Consider the following 24,908-nt stretch of genomic DNA (forward strand, 5'->3'; position numbering starts at 1 on the left):
TGTTGGTTTTTTTGTGAGACATTTGCTATCCCTTATGAACATTTTAAACATCTCTTTGTACTTGGTTCCTCCCACACAGCTCCTACCCACCTTCTCAGTCACACCTGTAGCCAAAAATACAATATGCATTTGAAAAAAGAGCATTCTTCAATTTCTACTCTAAAAGTGACCTTATAGAGCAGGATGGAATCTGTGCTTACTTATAGCAAATATTTATGCTTTGTATTTGCTACACTTATATTTAACCTTCAGACTGACTTCCCTTACTTGGGTACAGAGAAGCTTTCAGCTTTCTAATTTAAAATGGTTTTTTGTTCATGGTAAAAGCAGTAAAACTGCTTAGGGAAAATAGTGTATTTCATTACCTAGTTACAAAACTAAGATAAATGGAAAATACCATCTGGTTTTCCTTCTCAGATTTTCTTTTTTTTGAAATGCAGTTGTCTTGGAAAATGTTTGAAACATCTCTATAGGGCCGGGTATCTTTTCTCCTTGGATCATCAGTTTGTCGCTCTTGTGTAGTAGTGTCAGGATTGTAACAGATATTCCCTTTGCCCTACAGGAATTGTTTGCATTGGCCCTGACCATATCCTTAGGATGCTTTCTTCCCCATGGTGAAGCATGGTAGTGTGAGTGGTGTCTGACTCTGTCCTCAGGCGTGGGACAGTCTATCAAATTCAGTGGCCTTTAGCTGCAATTTCCTGTAGACTCCTGTAACATTTTAAACATTAATCCTGTTTAGTCAGTATGTTTACTGTGTAAACTTGCTTTGTAGTTATGTATAGAGCACTGTTTGGAGTATATTGAAAATGTTAATATATGATCAGAACAGTGATTTAAATGGGTAGATCAGTGCACCTGACTGGACTCTCTTAAAGTAGAATTTGTTTGAAAATCAAGCAAGAATGTGTTGCTACACAAAGGATCAATACTGAATGGTAGGTGATATATGTGACAGATCTGTAAAAAGAAAACCTCTGGAGAGGAAAGAGCTGAGAGCACAGGCATTGTCATATGTTAATGGGATGACATCAACTGGAAGGACAGGTAGATTAAGCTCCTTAGAAGTATGTAGTGGAATAATCTACATTCTGGCTTTGGTCATGTTGGGAAGCACAGAGTGTATAACTCTTTAGGCCCCCTCTGTAGCTAACAGAAAGGTGTAGCCACTTTTGAATACAACTTGCCTTGCCCTAAAGCAGACATTTTACATGGGTCAGATGACCATTTTTCTGTAAAAGTTTATATTTGTTTTCACAGATTTTAGAGAATTTGGCATAACTTCCCTTTATTGAAATAAATCCCACCCAAACAGACCAAACATTCATTAGTCGTTTTGATGGAGAATATGGAAAAACAAGTATAAGTCAGATAATTCTAGATTTTATTCTCACCAGTAAGGAAGAATGGCCTAAAAATGGGAGAATAAAACAATGAAACCCAACTTACCCTTGAGTAACCATATAGTGTAGTGGCAATTTTTATGATTTTGTGCTGAAAGGGAACGAGGAAGTAACATGAACTTCAAAACCAGTTTACTGTGCAGTCACCATTGTGAAACTCAAGTAATCAACACTGAAAAAGTGAAAGCTGAGTTAGTCACTGTGGTAATAACAGCCCAAGCCTTAAAAATGTAGAAATGTTAGGTAAAATTTGGGGGGAAGTTCTGAAGGGCAAGATGTAAAATGGTCTGTACTTTCAATAATTAGAAAAAGCATCAAGAAAATGTTTGATGAAAATGGAAAACCAAGCAATAAATTAATTTCCCAAAGAGCTGGAAAAAAGATTGTTTAAAAGTGAGACCATGAGAGTTCAAACCTTCCATGCATTTTTTTGTTGTTTTGTCTTTAAAAACAGATGGATCCACAATTATCCAATTAGGGCAGTTATGAAGAAACAGAAAAGTCTTTAAAGTGGACTTAGGCAAAGTAAGATTAGAATTTAGACAGGTTAGGTGTTATAAACAGATTAAGTTAATTCTTGTATACTTAAGGAACTATTCAATGCAGACCATTCATAATTTTATTCAAGAACTGAAGGAATATTTGGGAGCACAGAACAGGTTGCCCAATTTTCAGGGAAAACTTCTGGGAGAAATAATCAGTCTATTTGCAGATACTTAGAAAACAACAGAAGGAGTAATAATCCTGATGAATTTTTCAATAATAAATTGTGAAATGTAATTTTCCTCCTTAAAGAACATTAGTCACAGGTTCATAGGTTCACAGAAGAAGCCATAAATGTCATCTTGCTGCAAACTTGCAGCCCCTGTAAGCTACCTGTCAACATCTTCATAGAGTAGCAGGTCATAAGCTTAAAAAATAACTGGAGAAAAGCAGAGAAAAGCAAAGATGTTGTCATGACAAGAGCTAATGGAAAGATCCGGGGCAAAACAGTTGTTTAATACAAGTTCAGATATTGCTGACAATGCTGGGAATTCTGGGATTTGAGGATGAGTTTGAAATGGTAAAAGGTCTCTAAGAGTTCTCAACCTCTTTATATTTATATGGGATCATCTGGGTGCACAGTGCTCTGCCTTTTCCAGATAAACTCAGTTTCACCCCTCACAATGCATGCAGACATATGTTCAGTACTCACTGTCATCATGATGAGCCAAAAACATTTCACAAAACTGAGACACCCGTGCAACTTCCCCAAACAAGAAGAGAGATTTAAAGGTACAGAAGGCAACTGGGAACCCAGTGAAGAGAAACTGGGTGCAAACAGATTTATGCTTTTGAAAAGCTTGTCTTTTATGTGTTTAAAGAAATGGCTCTTTGAAAAGAACAGACTCTCTTTTCCCATGAAGCTGTGGAGTTTAGAACTCATGTCAGGAAAATCTTAGCATCCCCCTTGACAGTAAAAATGCATTATAATGAAGTATGAACTGTGTCCATTTTAACACTTCCATCTGGAAATAGTCAATCTTGGAGAAGAGAGCTGGTAGCAAACTGTTTTTCAGTGTTGTTGGTAGATACATATAATCTGATGGCTGGAAGTGGAGCTTGGACATAGTCAGCCTCAAAATACGAGGCATTTATTTTGTAATCACGGCTACTGGGCTGTATTGCCAGAGAAGCTCATAGACTTGCCATTTTGCAACTTCAAAACAAAATAGGTTACTTTCAAAAATACAAGTTTAATGAAGATTCTAGGGAAAAAAAAAAATACTGCCAGAATATTCTGGAATGCTGCATATATTGCTGCATAATTTCATCTCATTAATCTAGGAATTTGTCTTCCAGCTGGATTTCTCTCTCCCCACCACAACTCCTCACCTGCATCTTTCTGCAATCTATAACATACATTGGAATTGTCTTGATGTAGTGTTTCCTAACTTTACTATCACATTTCCAAGCACATGATCAGAAGCTAACAAATTATACCAACAGTTCTCTTGAATAGGTATGTCTTTTTTTCCCCTAAAGAGTGTTAACTATCAGACCTGTCAGTTCTGTGTCATACACAGCTAGTAAATTGGCCTAGACTAGGGGCTGTATATTTCTGTTGTGATGAAATCGTTAGTTGGCTCTAAGACATTCATTTTACTATTGCCTCAATGAGTAGAAATTATCTCATGCCAGACTGCTTGCTCTTCAGCTCCTCGTAGTTTAAGGAGGAGTGCACATTCAATTCAGACATTCTGACTTGGCGAATTTTGGTGTAACACTGTCAAGCAGAATTATGTCACATCTGACTGAAGATTTGTTATGAGGTTTGCACCCCTCAGTGTTGCCGCACTGCCAGGCCCACAGTGTAAAAGTGAAAGCCAAGCTGCTACTGCTGGACAAAATGGCTAAAATCCCTGAGCTTTATTCATTCAGATCTTTGCCTCAGGCTGGACTTTTGCCTTGTGCTCAAACTAACTAGTCTCCAGGAATCATTCTGCTCTACTGCCCAGTCAGTTTTGGGTTTCTGAGTGATTAAAAAAATTATCTTGTGACACAAGCTGCAAAGTAATGGAAATTGGCCATCCATTAAATAGGGTATTGTAGGGATATTTGCAATAGTTTGTTGGAAGAATTTTCTGAGATCTTTTTGAAAAAATAAGAATCTGATCAAGCAAGCCACCAGAACAGTAACAAAAGGAAAATCACTTAGAGAATACATGAGCTATTTCCTTTCCACTGCTTATAAAAAACATGGTTTATTTGAGAGTACATAGCTTTGTCTATTCAAAGTGTCTGTGTCATAATCCTCATCTGTAGAGCCACAAGTAAACTATGAATGTTGTGCTTCAGGGGAGTTTTAACATGAAATGTGAGCACTGAACATTTACTTACATCATTCCAGGAAGACAATACCACTCAGCCATTGACACATTGCCTCCTGGTCACTGGGTTGAGATCAGTATGGATTTGCCATGGCAGCAGCCAATGGCTGTCTCACCTTTCACAGGCCACAGTGCCCTACTCTGTGATGTGGAAATATGAAAACACCTATCAAGCAGAGCTCAAGGCAAGGATATCAGTTTTTGAATTCATCACTAACTCAGTGCTCAGCGTCGCTTCTGTCTCTAAGCAGCCTCTAAAATTGTTTTGCCTTTTTATTTCAGTTCCCAAGTACCTATTTCTTGTTGGCTTGAGCTGAAATTAAATTCTTATCATCTTTGAGGTATAAGAAACTTGTTAAAAAGGAAACCTTTACCTCATTTCAGAAGCAAGAGAATTTCAATCATTATTTCTGCTTATACTGTCCTTTGAAATTCAAATGTGAAGCAAAAACTCTGTTGCAGTGGGGATCCTGCAACACGCATATATCAAACCAGGAGTCCCGTGGAAAGGAAATATATATGGACAGACAGATTCTTGATAGCTGTTTCAGAGAGATGTTTATTTCTCCAGCCGCATGGCCGGGGCTCTGCCGAGGAACTGTTCCAGTCACGGGACCCGAGGGTCCTTCTGCCCGCGCAGGGAACACAAACCAACCAATGGGAACGAGGCTGAGCAGGGGCAGGGAAACCCCGTGTCTGTGCCCTCAGGGCCCCTCTCCCAGGGCTACACGGCAGGGGAGGGACCCCAACACCTCACCCGTTTTATTTTAATAAAAGGAGAATGAAAACAACTGGATAAACATAACAAGAACAGTTTCAAAACAAAACAAGCCACCCTCCTGAGTCTTTAAATGTCCAGTCAGATTCTGTGGAACATCTTAGGGCTGACAGAAGGGAGACAGAACTCTGAGCATGCTTTGTGGGGAAACTGAGGCAAGAGAGGGTTTAACTTCTTCCCTCCCCCTTTTCATCCCCCACTCGGCATTGGAAAGGGATTTTTGGGGAAACAATTGGCAAAAGCATGGTTTTGTGAGGGAAACCATGGATGAAAAAACGGATTGGGAATACACTGGGGGTAATAGGACATAGGGTAAAAAGGAAAGGTGGGATTAGGAAAGGGAGACTGTAGGGGGGACTTACAATGGAGATACTGTCTAACATGACTACGATTTTTAGCATATATACTGCCTTTTACAGGAACACCATCAGGCCCAGTGACCTGCGATGCTTGTAACCCTTTTCTACCTCGTATAATTTTGAATTCCACGACTTCTCCATCTCCCAAGCTTGGGATGCATTTTTCAGGGTTATTCTTTTTAATAGCAGTTCTATGCACGAATATGTCTTGCTGGTTGCCACACCTTGTTATAAAACCATAATTTTGCTTAACATTATACCATTTTACTATCCCTAAGGTCTTAGGTACTATGATCTTTTCCTTTTTTCGAGTGGCTGCTGTTTTCTGTCTCGCTGCGTCTTTGCTCTCTCTTTCGGTCGCTCCCGTGTTGGAATTGTCGGGGCTGCTGGTGCCTGCGCGCTCTTCCCGGGGTCGCGTTCGGGGCTGCGCGGGCCGGGCCGGGCCGCGCCGCTCAGTTCTCCGTGCGTCGCCTCCTCTGGTCGCAGCTTCGCTGCCGATGCCGGGCGCTGCACCCACGTCTCGGCCGGGCCCCCGAGCGACGATCCCCCCGCGCCCTGCTCCAGCGCGCATTTCGGCTGGGCGCGGCTCCGTTCCACCGCCGCCAGCCGCCGCCCGCGCGCCGCCCCTCTCGGTCGGGCGTTCACGGGGCTCGCTCCACCATGCTCTGCGCGGGACTGTGCGGGTCCCGCCGCTCCCGCTGCGCCTCGCTCCGCCGCCGACACTGCGGCTCGCGTGGCTCCGCCCGCGCGCGGGAACTGCCTCGCTGCTGCTCGCAGAGCGCTCGGTGCACGTGGCCTGGGCCGCACGGTCCCTGCGCCAGGCTTCCCTTCGCCAGGACACAGCTGACATTGCTCAACAGTCTCGGTAACTAAATAATATTCACGAAAATATTCTTCCATCGGCATATATTTTGACTCCAATATTAACTGTGTCCAAACGGTTTTCCAAAAGCCCTTGGTAAAAATTAAATCCCAAGAAACATAGAAAAAGTTCTTAAACAACCATGCCAGGAAGTGTTTCAGTTCTTTTTGAGCTTGAATCAAGCTAAAATTCACAAATCGTTGTTCAAGAATCATTTTAAGTTTAAGATAAATGTCCATATGCAGCTCTGAGAGCCAAGAGTCTTCCCACGGTTCCTCCATAGTTTAGATATGGAATAGCAAAGCAAAACCAAGAAGAGGAATCCAAAGTTTCCAGGGTTTACTCACACAAATCAGTCGCTTAGGGATCGGGGATCGTTCTGCTCTCAATTTGCCACCATTATGTTGCAGTGGGGATCCTGCAACACGCATATATCAAACCAGGAGTCCCGTGGAAAGGAAATATATATGGACAGACAGATTCTTGATAGCTGTTTCAGAGATGTTTATTTCTCCAGCCGCATGGCCGGGGCTCTGCCCAGGAACTGTTCCAGTCACGGGACCAAGGGTCCTTCTGCCCGCGCAGGGAACACAAACCAACCAATGGGAACGAGGCTGAGCAGGGGCAGGGAAATCCCGTGTCTGTGCCCTCAGGGCCCCTCTCCCAGGGCTACACGGCGGGGGAGGGACCCCAACAAAACTCTGCAGCATTATGAGTAAAATTGAACAATGCTGGTTTAGTTATATCCATTCACTTACACTTGCAAATGTGAGAGTTAATTTAGGAAACAGTTACTGCGTAAGGAAAAATACCTTTTAGAAGTATATGGACACCAAGGTATATGGAATAACTGCTACTAAAAGGGCATGTCTAAATGACCCAGGATGAGAACAGGAGACAAGAAAATACAAATGCTGAAAACAGAATTAGAGAGAAAGAGGGATGTGTCAGAAAGGCAGGAAAGTGAATGGAAGTAACAGTTATGTGTAAAGTAAAAGCTGTAGCAGGGAGGAGGGACAGTTTGGTATTTTACCAATTCAGAATAGAAAGAGAGCAGGAACTGCAAAGGAAACGGAATGTGTGAATGCTTGTGAAGATGACGCTGTAGTGAGATCCATGAAATTAAGTGGTGGCAGGAATTGAGTGACCACACAGAAGGACAGAAAATAAAAAAGTAGCGACTAGATTTGAATTTAAGAGCTAATTATGAGCTCTCCATTTTAACAGTAACTAATATTCTTACTAACAATTCTGTTTGATGGATGTTTCATGTATAAAATTGATGAAAAATATTGTTTATATTTACTTTTAAATCAGTTAATAAACACTGGCCTGTGTAGTTAGCTAGTATTTTTCACTGGTAATACCAGTTGGCTTAATATGCAAAAAGTATGTGTTCCTTTGTCTGAACTTTACCATTTAGTAGTACGACAAAATGTCTTTGATCACCTTGTAGTTGCTGAATCCCGTCCAGTTCAGGTTGGTACTTGAACAATCTGGTAGCTATTTAGTGATCTGAGTAAAATAAGTTTCATGTCCATTCAGGCTCCAGGGAGCCTATGTGACCTTTTCATATGCTGTCATTTACTTATTAAACTAGTTCTATTTATTAAACTAATTTTGAGGAATTCTGATGGAATTGAGGGGAAATGGCTCTTAAGATGTCACTTCAGTGAAATTACTTCAAAGTTTGCAAATCTGGGATCACTCATAAAAGCTACAATCACGTGGGAAGCAGATCTTGTATCAGAATTTCTGTACAGTTTGGGTTAAAACATGTCTTTGCCTATGGTTCTAGGCTTAACAGGTGCCATTTGGAATGATTCATGTGGTCTGGTGAGTCAGAAAACTTGTTTGTTCCTACTGTAAAAGGCAGTGTGTGCAAGACACCTCTTCAAGAACATAATTTTTTTTTTTTTCTGCTTCAAATATGCTTTTATATCTCTTTGTTTTGGCTTAGCTGCCTCCTTAAAGTTCCTGGCAGAAAAAGGCATGATACAGCTTATACCCCCATGGTGGTTCTTGTTTTCCAGAGAGAGAAGTTTGCCTCTAGAACATCCAGCTCATCAGAGCATAAAGAACTGCTTACTAGAGGCAAAACTTGTAACTCCAAGGTAGCCAGACAAGGAAAATTGTAAAGGTTGCTGAAATTGCTAGCCCGTAAAAAGAGAGAAGGAGGATGCTGGGCATGGAGAATAACAGACAGGACATGATCCTATGTTTTCAGTGGAGTTGAGAATGAGAAAACCACTGTGCTTCTCTGTGCAGCTCTAACTAAACAGTAGAAAGTGTAGGCTCAGAAAAGATCAGAATTGAGAAAAGTGAGATAAAAGCAATAAAGCAAGCTTGAAACTATAGCAAAAGCTAAGCTGGAGAGTGAAGACTCCCCCATGCATTTCTTCTATCTTTCTATTTGTAAACCTTTTTTTCAGTAGCAAGGCAAAGACTGTCCCATATCAGTATTTCCTCTGCTGGGTGCCACCCCCACAACCATGTCCCAGATTGTCCATGGTGCTGAGCTTGCTTTACTTCCACAGCTCTTCCAGCAGCACCCAGCAGAGCCTCGACCTCAGGCAGGATGTGTGGCCTTCGCTTTGCAAAAAGCTGCTCAAAGGCTGTACTTTGGCGACACGCCCTGGTTCCTTAGAGTTGTGCTTTTTGGTGGGCTCTATCATTCGTCAAGGGTTGCGGGGGCCGTGGAGTAGAATGGTTATTCCACCTGCTTGTGAGGAAGGTCTTCCTCAGACGTGTTCCCAGCAGGTCATCCCTAATGGGCTTTTTCCCAATGTTCCCTGTTTTACATTCCCAGTGGCTAAGCAGGACTGCTGGAGAGCATGGCCCAGCTTTCCTCTCATCTCCTGATAACATGCTTGAGAATATTTAAATTGATGTGCAAAATTACGGCAGATAAATAGGGTTCTTTGTATCCTCTCTGAATGCAAACAATAGGAATTCTGGCTGTAAAGAGTTGTCATTATTCAGACTTCTGTTTGCTTTTTCAGGCACCAAAAGCTCTTATTTTATGAAAAGAATTTAGACAGAACTTGAAAACTCTGCTCTATTGTTTGTTCCGTGGTAAAAGAATGCCTTTCCTTCACCTTTTAATTTAATGTATAAAAGCATGTACTATGTCAGTGACAACTTAAGGAAGAAATGAAAATAAATCCTTTATGTTTCCTCCCCCAGGAAAGGATGTGTTTTTCCTTTCTTTTCCAATCCAACAAGGTGTTCCAAGTATTCATTTAACCACTGTACAAACACAAAATAAGGTGGCCTAAAGAAAAAAATGGCTAAATAAACCAGATTATTCTGCTAGCTTCTGTTTGAATGACCTACATACAAATCATGTTCACTTTCTAGAAGACAACCAGACAGCAACAAATCTGTTCAGAACACAATCAATTTGTGCTAATAAGGACTACTCAAATATTTTGGAGGAAATATAACTCTTCCAGTTTTGTAAGAGTTCGATCTGTGCAAAAAGTAAATCTGATCTTTCACTTCAGTTATGATTCAGTATTAAATGAAGTAGATCATGCTTTATTTTGAGTCAACCAGTGCAAAGGCCCAGTAATTCCTGTGAGCTATTGTTGCATCTTTTTCTCCATCTCAATTTAATTTTGACTGTAGTTTTCAGCTCTAACCTTCTGTTGCAGCACTCCTCTTTGTTTGTAAGCTTTCGAGCAGCTTTTTGCCGCAGCACGCAGAAGAGACAGACTTCTGTATAAGCTGCAGGCTCTTCTTATTTCCATTATGTCAACTTCATTTTGAAGTTAGGCATCAGAAATTGTGCAGTCAAGTTCATCCTGGGCCAGGACATTAGGGCTGTGCAGTCAAGCTCAGAACAGCTACTTTGCTTATTGTATAATACTTTCTAAAGAAGCAAGTCTGTTTATTGTAGAAAAACAAAAACAACGAACAACCAAAACACCTTTGATATTTATTAACTTTTCCTGCACACACTTGCACCTTTTTCTGATTTTTTTAACTTTCTTTTACTGATTATTCTTAAAAAAAATTATGTTAAATTAATTAAAAGCAGTCATTTTAATCAGATTTAACAATTTGCAATGAAATCATATTGGGAAAAATGTCACTGGACACAATTATTATGAGACATTATATTAAGATATTGTTTTGCAGGAAGAAACTAGACTGAGTATTATTCATTTTATTCTTTCCAAATTCTTCTTCATTTTGCTCTGATGGTAAAAATTTGATTAAAACATATAAACTAATGGTGCCTTTCATCAAGATTTAATGCTGCTACATGAATATGATGTTTTTCAGCTAGAAGGTTTGGGAGTTTATTATATTTGCTTTTAAGTAGGGGGAAATGATACCCAGAAATCAAGTTAACATCTACTCTTCTTGTTCTTTACAAAGTCAAACTAGATTATAAATCATTTCTAAAATTAATACCTATTATCTTACAGTGAGATTCTGTCACTGTTGGTGAGTAAAATAGCATGCAAACAGACCTCTCCCTATCTATTTGGCAGTGCTTATTTGATTTTTTTTTCTGCAGCTGTGCACCTTCAAGAGGGAGATCACTGTTTCGGCAACCTAATGTAGTCAACCTAATGTTCAACATTACTTAATCTGGTTTGCCTAGCTAGATTATCACCTAGATAAAAATTTCAGAAGATAAAATTTATGTGTTATTTTCTCTGAAATTTCTTTTCCTTGCTCTTTTGATTTCAGCCACTCAGGCCTCTAAGTCTTCAAGTGTCTATCCCCACTTATATCCTAACAGAAAAGTGAAATTAGTATCAGGGAAATCCATTCACTACAATGTGTTGTGTTTGTACCTTAGGCAATCATTTCTTCTAAAACAAAGGTGCAAAGGGCAGAAAGTAGTCAGCTGCCATTACAGCAGCTTCTTGTTTTTCTGTGGAGAAGTGAAAAATGTTTATGTAAAAACTTCAGTGAAATTCCTGTCTTATATTCACAGTCTTGATGCATTATTAGGATTGTACTTATTAGCTCACATAGACACAGAACTATTGTTTCTCAGAGGAGAAAGAGAATAAGCATGCGATTTCCTTATTCTTTCAGACGTCCTCTCCTTTTTTCTATAGAGAGATTATTGGGATTTATTAATGATGTTTAAATCTTCCCTACTATTAACAGGACTTTTAGAGACTGCCACAGTGTTTTCCTATGTTGCTTAAGAAAGGCTTGTGTCCTCTCATAATCTACAGTCTTCAAACTTAAGCCTGAACAAAACTTAATTTTTTTTTCTTGGAACCTGCTGACCAGGTGACATCATCTATATCAATCTCCCCAGTTCAGGAGCTCAGGAATCCAGGAATTTTCCTTTAAGCTTTTCTTCAGATCATCCTATTCTTTTGTGGGACTCTCTCAAGGACTCCAGTTATGAAAGGGAAAAGCACACAGATTAGAACTAAGGTCTCTATTAAAGGAAAGGTTAGTTGGCTTCAAAGTTCTCTTCTTCAGACACAGAATCAAGGCTGATGTTTCCTTTATGTCATGATACAGGCACTGTGCTTCCTAAATTTAGGGATTCTGCTCAGACTTCACAAAACCATGGCTATAGTGCAGAGTTATTGAGTGATTGTAGTGCTGGTACATCTGTGCTCAATGCAATGCAACATCAAGTGTCATAACACCATCACTGAGAAAAAGTAGGGAACAGCACCTCTTTTTCTACAGCAGTAGCCTAAGTTGTGTTCCTTACAGGAAGCTGGTATTCTCCACAGAGGTTGCAAAGTCCTAGCTGACATCATCTCCCTCTTTAGATATTTTTCACTGTTGTAAATTAAAATATGTTAGATTTTTATGACACAGAAAGTTCTGATTCTCTCCTTTGTTCTTTTAGAATGCACTTAATTATTGCTCTCTAGGGTCTTATATTCCTAGACTGAGTTTCAGTGAGTGTTTCCCAGAGGTTTCTGTGCACGACTTTAATGGAAGCTTTTGAACCTTTGGCTCATTTTTTTTGAAAGCTTCCACCAACCATTATAACATCACAGGGAGCTGGGACAAGTGAGGATTCCTGTGTTAAATTATGAAGTTTTTATGTTATATTTGCCCCATGCTCATAATTTCTGTGTACAGTCAACAGTTCTACAGCATCATGCAGTCTTCTGGATCAGAAACTCTGGTATCTCCTGGGCTTTATATTATTGCTATCACAAATTAGTTTTTCTAAGAGCAGTAGTCTAAATGTTGTTTGCATACTAGTAAGGACTAGATTTTGTCACGCAAATAAACAAGAATTTTTTTATGATGGCAGTGGTGAGATAGAGACACAGGTTACCCAGAGAGGTGGTGGGTGCACCATCCCTGGAAACATTCAGGGTCAGGATGGACAGGGCTCTGAGCTACATGGTCTAGTCGAATGTCCCTGTTCATTACAGAAGGGCTTTAGAATTCCCTTCCAACCAAAACTATTCTATGACTCTGTGATTCCGTGGTAAATAATAATTGTGTTCTCAAAACATCACATTCTCTAAAATTTGATGAAAGACAGCAAGTTAAGATGGGCCAGTTTCTAAACATTATTGACCTAAGTAAATGTATTCATAACAAGTTCAGTAGCTATTACTTAAAAAGTTCCATGGAATCAAATTTATTTTTGCAATCCTTAAAAAGTTGTTAAAATTTAAATTAAACCCCCCCATCTTTTCAATATGTGCTTAGCCATCTTGCAGTAGTACTTGGTAAACATAAACACAAATATTTGCTATAGATGAGAATTTGGGTCTAGTGTTTCAGCCTATTTGCTTGTTATAGCATGGTTCACTTTCCTCTTCCTGCCCTTTATTTCCCTTCTTTTTCTTTTCTTCAGCAATCAGAAAAGGATTTCTGTCCTTCTGAGGTTCCTATATGACAAAAGTTCCCTGTTCTTCACTAAAATATTATAGAGTGAAAACCTGTAGAAGTGAAAGACAGATAAATACATAAATAAACACATACATACAAACATAAATAAATAAAAGAAATCTCACATTCTTCAGTACAGCTAGACAGTAATGCTCCCACTGGAAAGCAGAATTCAAGTTACTGGAGCAGTTTATAAATCTGTATGTGAATTCTGTCTCTTCTTTGGGATACTGCTGACAAAACGTATCACAAATACAAATCAAAAGAGTTCTGAAACTGCCCCTGAGTTTTAGGGGTGGACTTCCTACTTAGTTCTACTCTGTTCCTCTTCTATTTCTTGTGCAGCCAAAATTGATTAAGAAAAAGAAACCCTATGGAAAGATCTGTGGATGTTGAAGAGGCAGAGTTGAGGAAGCTGTGTCTGATAGCAACTCCATTGCTGTCGTGTGCAGGATACGGGATATTTCCAGGCAGTGGTCGGAGGAGTTGCATGAACAGAAAACAGTAGATGGGGTTTTTGCTCTGAAAGTTCTGCAACAAGCAGCTTTTGTTAGACATGCTCTATGCATCTATGGGTTTCCTGATGCTACTGACTGGCCCTGCAGAGTTTGTCTGAAGGAGCAGTTTCCTTGCTTGCAGTATTCTACAGTGACCTTCAAGCATTACAGAAAACTTGTCTTTTGAACTTAATGTATTAAGTGATAGTGCTTGATGAAGAGACAACCAAAAATGTAAACTCAGTAGAACAGGGAACACCCAAAAATAGCAGTCAGAGAATCTGCATGGATAAGAACAGTCAAACTGTGGGGTGAGTGGTACCAGTGTGTATCCTCTTGGCCAGTCATAGGAAATTTCCTCTCAGTCTTTTTGATTTTGCTTCTGCATCTGGGCAATCTGACCTTTACATCCATTGGATATTTACAGTAGAACCCCACTTCTGTCTCCCTGCCTAAAGCCAAACTCCTCATACCTGTTGTTGTCTTCATTCCCTGCGCAGGTGAACGGCATCGATCTCCGAGGCGCTACCCATGAGCAGGCTGCGGCTGCGCTCAAAGGAGCGGGGCAGACGGTAACAATCATAGCACAATACCAGCCAGAGGGTAAGTGAAATAACCACCTGAAAGGCAGATGGCAAAAGAGAAGTGCTTTGGAGCCACTCATTTAACAGGATGAGGTTGCTGTAGATAGCGAGTTTCCCAGCTATCACCAGCAGTTATCTGGAATTAAAATTAAAGTGACAATTCTGTCCCAAAGAAGTGGCTGTATTTTTGTCACAGACTTGGCTTTTAGAAGCGTTTTATGAAACTATAGGAGCTCTCTTTAAGTGTATATATAATAAGACAGTAATCAACACTTAGTTAATCATTTTATTGTCATTAGCGCTCATTTTATGTTCTTTTCTATTCTCTTCCTGGAAATAGGTAATGCAAAAGACAGGTTAAGAGAGAACAGAAATGCCAGGAAGATCTGACATCACTTCAAACAGTCAGATTAGAATTAGACAAAGATAAATGCTTCCTGCAGAATGTGTAGAGCTTCCCATTATTACTGTTGGATGACAGTGTCCTTGTACCTTCAGGGCCATTAGGCCTGGATAAAAACTACTTATGAGAGAAAATGACAGCTTTCTAAATAAAAGCATCAGCAGGAAATTCAGCAAAATGTAAGACATTTAAGGTGGGATGCATCTCATTCAAATTTTGCTAATATTTAGCTGTCTAGAGGTTAAGCTAGTTTCAGTGGACAGAAGTAGGCGCTGATTGATTTGGAGTTCAGAATTAAAGGTCAGAACTTCTTTTTGTCCCTGAGCAGTGACCCAAATGACTATCTGAGGTTCTCAAGGAATTTGTGAGAGGAATATTACCTTCTGACTGGAACTCAGGGTGGTTTTCCTCTGCAGCAGTTGTTACTTTGAAAGTCTTTGCCAGATTAATTCAGCAAGTACACGTGTCTGTGAAGACTTGCTGGCACTGTGTTATGTTTTTCAGTAGGCAGTTCTATCTCAATTCACAAGTTGGTTCTGCCTGATTGTGCCCAGCCCAGTAGATATGTAGGTCTCAGGTGAAACATTAGCTCTAATAACATGCTTAGTCAGTTGGGGCTTTTTAGGGAAGATGAATTAGTACTGCCAGAATTTATCCAATATGATACTTTCCTTCATTTCTTTGGATCCTGATGATAGCTGGGGCTTTTTAGGGAAGATGAATTAGTACTGCCAGAATTTATCCAATATGATACTTTCCTTCATTTCTTTGGATCCTGATGATAGCACACAAAGAGAAAAACAGCTTCTATTTTAGTCGAATGTACAAATGTGCTTCAGATCTGGAATCAAGTATCCATTTATTAGTTCATCTGCCCTTGAGTCACCAAAGAGAATAAATTAGGCCATACTAAGAAATGGGCAGATGAGAGCAAATGAAATTGAAAGTATCTTTCTTTAGTTAAATAAATGGAACATATTAATATAAAAATGCATGAGTAATAATCAGCGGTATTTCAAAGAAGAAGTATTGAAAAGCAATTCCATTACAGATAGAGATCCGCACTGGGTTCTGAATGAAACCATGTTCCTATTAGTTCCAGTAGTCTTGTTTGCTGTCTGGTGATTTTACACTGCAATTATCACCATGGTGTCTGGGTACTTGTAGCAATCACTGGAATGTCACAGTTGTTCCATGCCATTGTTGATACACAAAAATACACAACTCTTAACAGCTTTCTCCTATTATAATCGAACTTCTAGTTGACATACTTGTACCTTACATTGTAGCAGCTCAGTACTGTGTCAAATTCAGTTTTGGTGAATATACAATTCAAATGATGCTAATGAAATCCATCAGGTATTATATTGCATATTTATTCCATTTTTCCTATGTCATTGCTCCGTTCACCAAAAACCCTGTTGAGGGCAGACTAGTCCCAATGGTGTGACTTCTTGTCAGTGAAGCAAAGCCAGTTTTCTGTTTCAGCCAAATAGCTCAAAACACACCACAGAGAGTGAAGCTTGGGAAGAACAGGGCCCAAAAGTTTGCCTTTTTATAGTAAATGATTTAATCTTTAAAAGTAATGAGGGTACTCTGTAGTTGTCCAGCATGTCTTGTGTTACTGCTGAAGTATTTCATTTTAATATGAGATGCTGGTTAATGCAAACTGCATAAATCAGATGTAAAATGAAATATCTCTTTCCTGAGAAATGCCTAACAGCAAAGAAAGATGAAAAAAATTTTCAAGAGTTAAGTAACCTTCACAGAGAATTGTTTAAAAATTTATAGGTCACACAGAAAGACAAACACACTCTATATGAGCATAAATACTTCTTTTATTCTAAAGTTATTGCAGAACTCTTTTTGTCCTTCATTTGAAATTCATACCTCATTTCTTATTTACTGTATCTTATCTTGTTGCTTATGTTGGAACATAGTCATAAAATAGTCCTAAAACTGTACAACTGTGCTTCCCTCAGGAGCTTCTCACTTTAAAATGCTTCCAAATCTAGTAAAATACATAAGTTAAGTTGGCTTGTAGCTTCTTCCATTTTCACAGTGGAAGTTCTGAGTTGTTACTACAGCTTCAGGCTTTTCTGGGGAGATCCAAGAATAGCCACTACAAATGTTAATCAGTACGTTTTCTTAATCTTTTCCAGATTATTAAGCTATCAGATGTTGTTGCAAACAAAAACATTCAATGAAACCTTTAGCTATTGATATTTTGGGTATTGAGTGACAATGATATAAGCACCAGTCTATACTATAAGCCAGCTGATGATTAGCAATTAAAATAGTGAGTAGAAAAAGCTTACTTTTATACAGTAAAGAAAGGCTTACAGTATGCTTATCTTGATATTTTCTCAAAAAATAAATACTATGCTATGGAAAGAAAATTAGGTAAATACTATAGAAGCAGTTTTCAAAGTTTTTCCTTGTTTCAAACAGAATCCCATTCTAAGCCTCATATCAACTTCCTTCACATTTATGTCTAGAGACTTGGCAATAAATCTCCTAAGAATGGTAACTCCTCTAGTTCTTACCATCAATTTGAATAGCTTTTCCCATCAATATTGTGGTGCTTTTTTTTGTCATCCTGTTTGGAATACGCAAATGCAGAGATGAGCTCAGATAAAACAGAATAGCATCACAGCATTTTTTTGAATGCTGTCAGATCTGTGGTTGGTGATGGTGCTCAGTTGAACCACACTGCCCGGCCCTCAGATGAAAGTAGCCTTAGTGAAAATTCTGGAAAAGAGCACAGATATTGTGAACAAAGGGAGAATAGAAGATACAAACAACAATTTCATGCAAAGTTATTGATTAGAAATACAAGGGATAGTATAAATGGAGAACTGACTCCTCGGTTCTTCTGCTCTTCAATTCCTGTTTTCCTCATTTACACTCACCACCTTTATTTCCTTCATCACTCTGAGAACTAGAAGAGGCAAAGCACTGTGAAAATCCAAGAAGAAATGTAAATTCTGTGAGCAAAGTTATGGAAAGATTATTAAGAGCAAGAGGAAAACAAATCACAGAAATTAAAAAACTCAGAGCTCAGCAGTAGAAGTACATATTTAGGAACAGCAGCTGTAATTCTGGGCTTTTTGTGTGATTCCTTACTTTTATTTTAAAACCTGAAAATAGCCTGTGTACTGCATGTTGTACACACATGTATTGTGTAAATGGAGGTCAGTTAATGTTAAGCATCATGATCTCTTAATACTCATTGTGGATGTAGTTCATATGGAGGTTTGTTGATGTATTCAATCTACACTAACTAGTCCCTGCAGGCTTCAGAAAGATAACCTTTCATATTCTTGTGAAGCTCACATCTTCTGCACATGATTGATATGAAATTAAAGATAATTTAAGGACCAAAAGCTACTTAGAACAAAATTAGAAGAGGAACCAATCACTTATATTTAGCTTTGCACTTCAATTTTTATTAATCAGAAGCATTTTACCTTTCCTCCCAGCTTAACAACTCTCAGATCTCTTTTAAAATATTGCACAAATATGAAGTAAATGCAAAATAAAAACTGAGCCTGGAAAAAAATCTTAGGCTGGAACAGTGTGTCCCTATTAAACAATTAAGTAGAAATTAAACCGGAATATATACCACACAGGGAAACATATTTTACACTTCCAGGTTTTTTTCAGGACAGATTTTGATTTTTAATGGCAAAAGTTACAAGTTACAGCTCAGTGTGGAAGGAGTTAAGAAAGAAGCAACATTTTGTCAGTTAAGCTAAAATATATTTTTAAAGAAAAGGGAACTTTGTTTGAAATAGTGACAATTTGCCCTGAAAGACACTGCTTGGGAGTGGGGCCAGAGTACTAGTCTCCTAGTAAAGCTGCTAAAAAGCTCTACTGCACATTTTAGTCTCAAATGCTCACGTTCCTTTCCCCCACAGTAGTGTGAAAAGGTAAAGTGTAGCCTTAAGTTTTTTTTGCAAAATATTCTGTGTCAGTGGTCTGCAAGCTGAGCTGTGCTGCATTGCAGTACCTCTGCAGCTACTGCCTCACAACAGTCCCTGGAAAACTGTTAAACCAATTGGAAGTTTCATGTGATTTAAATCTTTCCAGCGAGCCAATTAACCAGCTCTCTTAACAGCTTGCATACAGGGAAAACATTCATTGATTACAGTTTGATTAGAGCAGCTGACACTGAAGAGGTTAAAAAGTTACTACAGTGAAAGAATTTGTGCTTTATCTCTTTCTGAGTGAGCTGCTGTTCGGTGCCTGTTGTGAGGTGAGTAGCTGAGATTTAGATACAGTGTGAGAGGGACACTGTGAGAGGCAGTGTCTGTCTTTGCAGGCATTAGCTAAGGGAATTTTTGAAGAACAGCACCTAAGTAACTCCTGGCAGCTCTGATACTACATTTACTTTTTCATTCTTTTGCTCCTGATTCTGGGAGGCTCCACAGTACATTGGATTAGACCTAACTTTTATAAGCAGCCCCAGGTTTTATGAAAAAATACCCCTTGTCTTACACATTTGTCTGAGCTGCAGATGCATGAGATTTGCTTTATTGAAAATACCAGTTGAAAAATCCAGGAGTCACTTCTGAAGGTCTCTGAAGAGATGGATATTTTTTAGTACTTAAACCCTTTTTCATTCCCTGTTCCTGCCTCAGAGTACAAACACTTGTCTCCTCTTTTAGTACAAGTCACGTAAATTCCTGATTCAGACGTTTAACCTTTCCAGCTGCCATGGGAATTAGGTAGGTAGAAAATACAAAAGAAAAAGAAAAAAATTTTATTTATTCATCTTTGTGTAGGTTACTTCTATCCTTTGAAACACAACTAGCCCTATTAAAGCTCCCTTTCCCCAGCTGTTAAAAAAGAATGTAGCTTAATTGCTTGGCTAGAGTTGCATTACAGCAGTTGGCTTTCACCTGGAAGCTGCTGTATCCAATTGCCAAAGAATGCAAGATATTAGAGTTATATTTCGTGCATGTGCATTGAAGAACAGAACGTACTCTCGGAATGGCCTAGCTGGATCTGACTAAAGGCCCATTTGCTGAGGATCCAGTTTCCAAGAGTGGCTAGCAGCTTAGGGAGAGGAGAAAGACCAGGACAAGCACATAGTGAAGTGATACTTGCCCTGAGTACCCTCCAACTCACCTGGGGGGATGAAAAATCCTTTCCTTGTCCTCCGGTAGAAAACACCACCACTATAAAGATGAATAACTGAAGTTCAGTGAGTGAATTTGTTGAGAAGCTTGGTCCATTTTTTTAAGTTAGGAAAATTGAGAAAGACTGAAAATATAAATAACAAAGCTCAACATTATGATAATATATTTTTCCCTTATATTTGAGCCTTTTTTTTTTACTTGACACCACGAGAGAAGAAGCATTGTTCCAAAACTAGGGAAATTTTTATTTCCAATCCGAATTTATTGGTAATACTTGATAATGCGCCAGAGTTCTCCTACACAAGAGACTCTTTCAAATAGCAATATTAAAGGCTGCTTATTTTACCCCTTTTTTTTATAGTGGCATCTCCAATTCTACTGTTTTCTTATTTGCACATAAAGTTTTTTTACTGAGTTGGAGAATAGTAAATTGTTTCCTCCAGCTGATTAAATGGCAGGCCTACGCCTCCCTTACTTGTTCATGAAGTGCCCATTGAAGAGAGGTTAGCCAGATCATAGGATAATTTCAGTTGGAAGGGACCTTTAAAGGCCAGCTAGTTCCAAACCTCCACCCATGATCAGGGACACCTTCAACTAAATCAGATTGCCCAGAGCCCCATCCAATCTGGCCTTGAATGTTTCCAGGGATGGCATGACAGATGATGCTGTCAAAACTATTTCTCCCTTCTTGTCGTTTTAACATGTTTTGCTTCAACAAAACTGCCAGAGTTCAATAAGCAAGAAATTGGCTCTTTGCTGCAGAGATTTCTGTTAGTGAAGATGTTTTACAGAGTTGTGTGGCTGCAATACACAATTTCATGTAGTGCACCAAATGGTATTTGTTGTGCTCAAAACTAATCCTTGAGTGCTCCAAGCTATGTCAGCAGTTAATGTACAGGGTTAAATTTTGAGATTGGTATTTGCTGCCTTTCTTTTGATCTAATAAATACAGTTTTGGTACCCTTCAGACAAATGCACCAGTGCCAAGATAGCACCTGTTTGCCTGGCCATGCAAAACATTTGCCTTAGGTATAGTTTTTGTGCTGCTATTTGCTGCACATTATTTAGCATATGCTGCTTTCATTTTTACGTTGTTGGAGAAAAGCCTTTAATTTTATCATTTCACTGCAAGTTTCACAATATCTTCAAGTAAAAACCCCTGAAGCATATTTAAAATGGAAAGGGTGGTTAAAAAAATCTCCCTGATTAACTTTCAAATTATTTTCTCATCTCACAGAATTTCCTTTCTGTTTGCCTGAGCTGTCCTCACCACAGCTTCCACTCCACTGCAAATTAACTCTAGTCCCTGAGTCTGCCTGTGTTCATGGACATTGCCCCAGCACTGACAGATATTTCTGGGGCTCATCAGATGCCACAGCTGAAGCACCACGGATTACAAGTGTTCTTGTAAAGTCAAACCTTTGTAGGCTTCCCATAAGACACAAAAGGTTATATTTTAATTCCTCTGTTAAATTTAAAGATCACTTTCCTAGTAGAGTTACATAGTGAAACCCATACAACACTGAGTATTTTATATGAAGAATTCTTTTTTTTTTTTTTTTTTTTTTTTGGCTTTCTCTATAATAGTCAGCACTCACTGTGCATCTATGCATGAAACAAGTTATGGATATAATTTCTTGATGTTTTTCTGCGGATTCGCTTGTGTTTAATGTAGTCATCCCTGTCTGCTACAGTGTATTTGCTGTTTTCTTACAGACTCCTGAGCTTTCTCAATTCCCATTTTCATGAATGTTTCATGTTAAGTACTTATTTTTTCATTCAGCCATATTTAGCTCTTGTCTCTGTCAACAGGCTTTAAATTTCCTTGAATAGTACATTCTTCATTGAAGAATACACAGTTGTCCATGTCAATGTTGTGCAGGGAAAGCATGATTTCCTTTCAAAACCCATCTTTTCTTCTTTTCATTTGAAATGTGAAAACATGAATTTATGTGATTGGGAGTTTTTTTCTGTAGTCCCTTAAGCTTCATCTGTAGTGCAGGTCTTGCTTAGTTTTTTGTTGTTCGTACACAGCCTTCTGTGCTTTAGTCATATTTACGTGCACATGGAAAAAGTGGATCTGCTAATTCCTCATGCTGGAGATTATGAATTACTTTTCTTTGACAATTTATTAATTTAAGTTCAGTATTTTCCAATTTTTGCTATTTTGTTAGGGTAGTCATTAATAAGTCTGGTTGGGAATGCAAATAAAGGGTTGGTTTTCTTTTTGCAAGAGGGGTCATGTTTGCAGGTGCTCATTTAACTGTTAAGTATGGGCTACAGATTCTTCCACATTTTCTTCCCTTTCTTAGAGTTCACTAAAACTCTGGTTTTGCCCTTACCTGACAGCTTTTTTTAGAAAGCAACACCTTCTTTCAGTGGCAAAGACATGTATGGATTTGTGTCCTGGCCTTTTAGAAGGGGGTATGCTGCAGAGGGAGCAGAGGGATGCCCAAAGATAATTCACTTTAGAACGAGGATGAGGTTGACACTATTTCTTAACCCATTCCAGTGTTTCTTTTCTCAATCTCTTTCTTTTTTCAATTTTTTATTGTGCTTTTCACCTGGAGAAAAATGTGTTTCGTGCCAAAGGTGTTTGTTTTTGCTTGCAGTCTTCACTTTTTAAGCGATAAGTCTTACCAAAATTTTTTCTATTTTAATTCTTTCACAGTGACATCCTTTCATATATCATATGACTTGAGAAGCTCCTCTTTATTGCTATCTATTTACTTTAAAATGTGTTCTCTTTCCCTTCTTACTGATGTTTGCACTTTGCAAAGACATGGTTTGTTTCTTTGTTGTTTTGCTTTTTAGTTACCTTCAGTGTCAGATTTTTTTTCTTTCCTTCTTTTCTTACAGTTAATAAAAGTCTGTCCTATTCCATTGCCACTGCCTCTCCTAGTCTTCCTAGGAACTGGAAAACTTCAGCTTTAGAGGCTGTTATATAACTCATAGCTGGCCCTGGGTGATTGGGCTGTTAAAGATGCTGAAGACTCTTCATGAAAATATTTTTTTATCCAAACAGTTTAACACATTTTATTATATTAGAATTCAGAAGCTGTCTAGAAACCTGTTTTTCTTGTGCCTTCGGGTGAATTACTTCATGTAGAGACATGAAAATACAAAGTATAACTGGCTGACATTCCACAATACAGTCAATATCACCAATGCTCAGGTGCTTAAAATAATAATAAAATATAGGTTCTGCCCAATCCTTGTGTATTCAGCTTATGTCCCCAGAGAATATGAATACTAAAATTTAACCTTTCCCTGCAGTAATTTATATGAAAATACTGTGCAAATAAGATTTCAGTTTGAAATTAAAAGTATATTTTTCTGGTGTTTCCTGCAGAGCTTCTTTTCAGTCTGTTGAAAAGAAAAAAATTTAGTTTTGCTTTTGAATCTATCTTGTAAGTTCAAGGTGCTTTTGTGTCAGTGTTTAGTTAGAAAGAGACAAACTGAAGAGAGAGTTTCTGGTGTCACTTTTTCTTCTTGCAAAACATCAGCAAGGGAGAAAGTGGTAAGACACTGGCACAGGTTGCCCAGAGAAGCTGTGGATGCCCCACCCCTGGAAATGTTCAAGGCTAGGATGGATGGGTCTTTGAACCACCTGGTCTAGTGGAAGGTGTTCCTGCCCATGGCTGGGGGTTGGAACTGGATGGTCTTTAAGGTCTGTTCCAACCCAAACTGTTCTGTGATTCTGTGACTGATTCTATGATACAAGGGGATGAAGTTTTCCCAAAGGATGCAGAGATTTTCACCTGCTTCTGGAGATCTCATGCTGAGGTAAGATAGCAAGTCTGACAAAAAATGACAGCTGTTATTCTGGCATTGATAAATATCACAGGAGACAACAGCATGTCAGGGATTTTCTTGGCCCAGTACTGTGGCTGCTGTCAGCACAAAATTCTCAGTGAATGTTAGGGACAGTCTTTCATGATTTGTATTTTTAAAGTTTATGGTTCTTGACACATACAGAGCTTTGCTTTTAATTATGATACAGAGCTAGGCAAAAACAAACAAAAATAAGAGTAATGTTTTCTTTATATGGGGCCATTGGCTAAGCTGCTTGCCAAAGGTCTCTCAGTCAAGATGTAATTCTCTCTGAGGTCATTCAGCCTTTATTGATGAGTTGAGTCTCTTCTTACCAGCTGTAGAATGAACACTGATGACTAACTTAGGCTGGATGGACAAAGCTAAGGCAAGATGAATAGACCTCTTCTGGTGTCCCTGCAAAGCAGCTACTAGAAAGAGCTATGCAGACATCAAATTGCTTTCCCCAGCTCAACAGGTGAACCACTAATGAAGCCAGAAAGGAACTCATTGAAGTCTCTGCCTTTGGTTTATTGCTAGACAAGAGTTTCTCTCAGGAATAATTCTTGAGGTAAGTTAGCACAGTCAATATTTTAATGTAGGGAGAGAAAAATGGGAAGAATCATGGACAACTTAAAGTTGTGATTCCAGTAGAAAAATAACAAAATTAAGAGTTTCAAGGCAAGATAGGAAATTGCAAGATAATGAATTCTAGATAATTGGTTGGTTATTTTGAATTTATTCCCTACAGGCAAGAATGACAGCAGCGTGTAAGAAATGAAACATAAAATGTGCATTTTTAAATAGAGAGGGACAAAGAGGTAGAGGGAAGATCTACCCAGGAGTTCCTAAATGCTGCACTTGCATCCACAGCTTCTTTAAGGATTTCACTTACAACAGTGAATAGTTACCCTGCTCCATGTGCCTTCCTAGCTCTGATCTCTGCCTGCTGAGAGTGGTGATACATATGATCTTTAGTGAAAGTAAAAGTACTGATGTGAGGTGCATTTGATAGTTAGGTGACCATGGCATTGTTAAGAACAGAAATTCTGTTGAGTGGACACGCACATACAAATACGCACATGCAGCCATTGGAAACTGGAATCTGGGATCCACAGGGCCAGATTTTAAGAGCTGCAAAGGGTGTCTGCAAGAGATCTCATCACACCCATCATATTCCACACATTCTTAGACTGCAGGTGCATGTGAAGGGTAAGTAAGAAGGTAAACAGCTTCAGATTGCACACTAAGCTGTGCTTGGGATAAAAGTATATTTCAGCAAGTCAGCTCAAGGCCTCTGAAAATCTTTACTACTGAGCTACTTCTACAAAAAATTCCCCTTTTTC

The 24,908-nt window shown here is 38.9% G+C and overlaps 1 protein-coding gene across 28 annotated transcripts in view; it reads left to right on the plus strand.

Annotated features, from left to right (window-relative positions):
- DLG2 (discs large MAGUK scaffold protein 2) overlaps nt 1-24,908 on the plus strand; it is a 1,001,432-nt gene that overhangs the window by 789,402 nt on the left and 187,122 nt on the right. For all 28 annotated transcript variants that reach the window (XM_032099063.1, XM_032099062.1, XM_032099064.1 and 25 more), the window contains one exon: nt 14,119-14,221. In XM_032099063.1, the coding sequence (XP_031954954.1) occupies nt 14,119-14,221 (103 nt within the window). The remainder of the gene's footprint in view (nt 1-14,118; nt 14,222-24,908) is intronic.

Source organism: Corvus moneduloides, chromosome 2, assembly GCF_009650955.1.
Source record: "Corvus moneduloides isolate bCorMon1 chromosome 2, bCorMon1.pri, whole genome shotgun sequence".
NCBI lineage: Eukaryota > Metazoa > Chordata > Aves > Passeriformes > Corvidae > Corvus > Corvus moneduloides.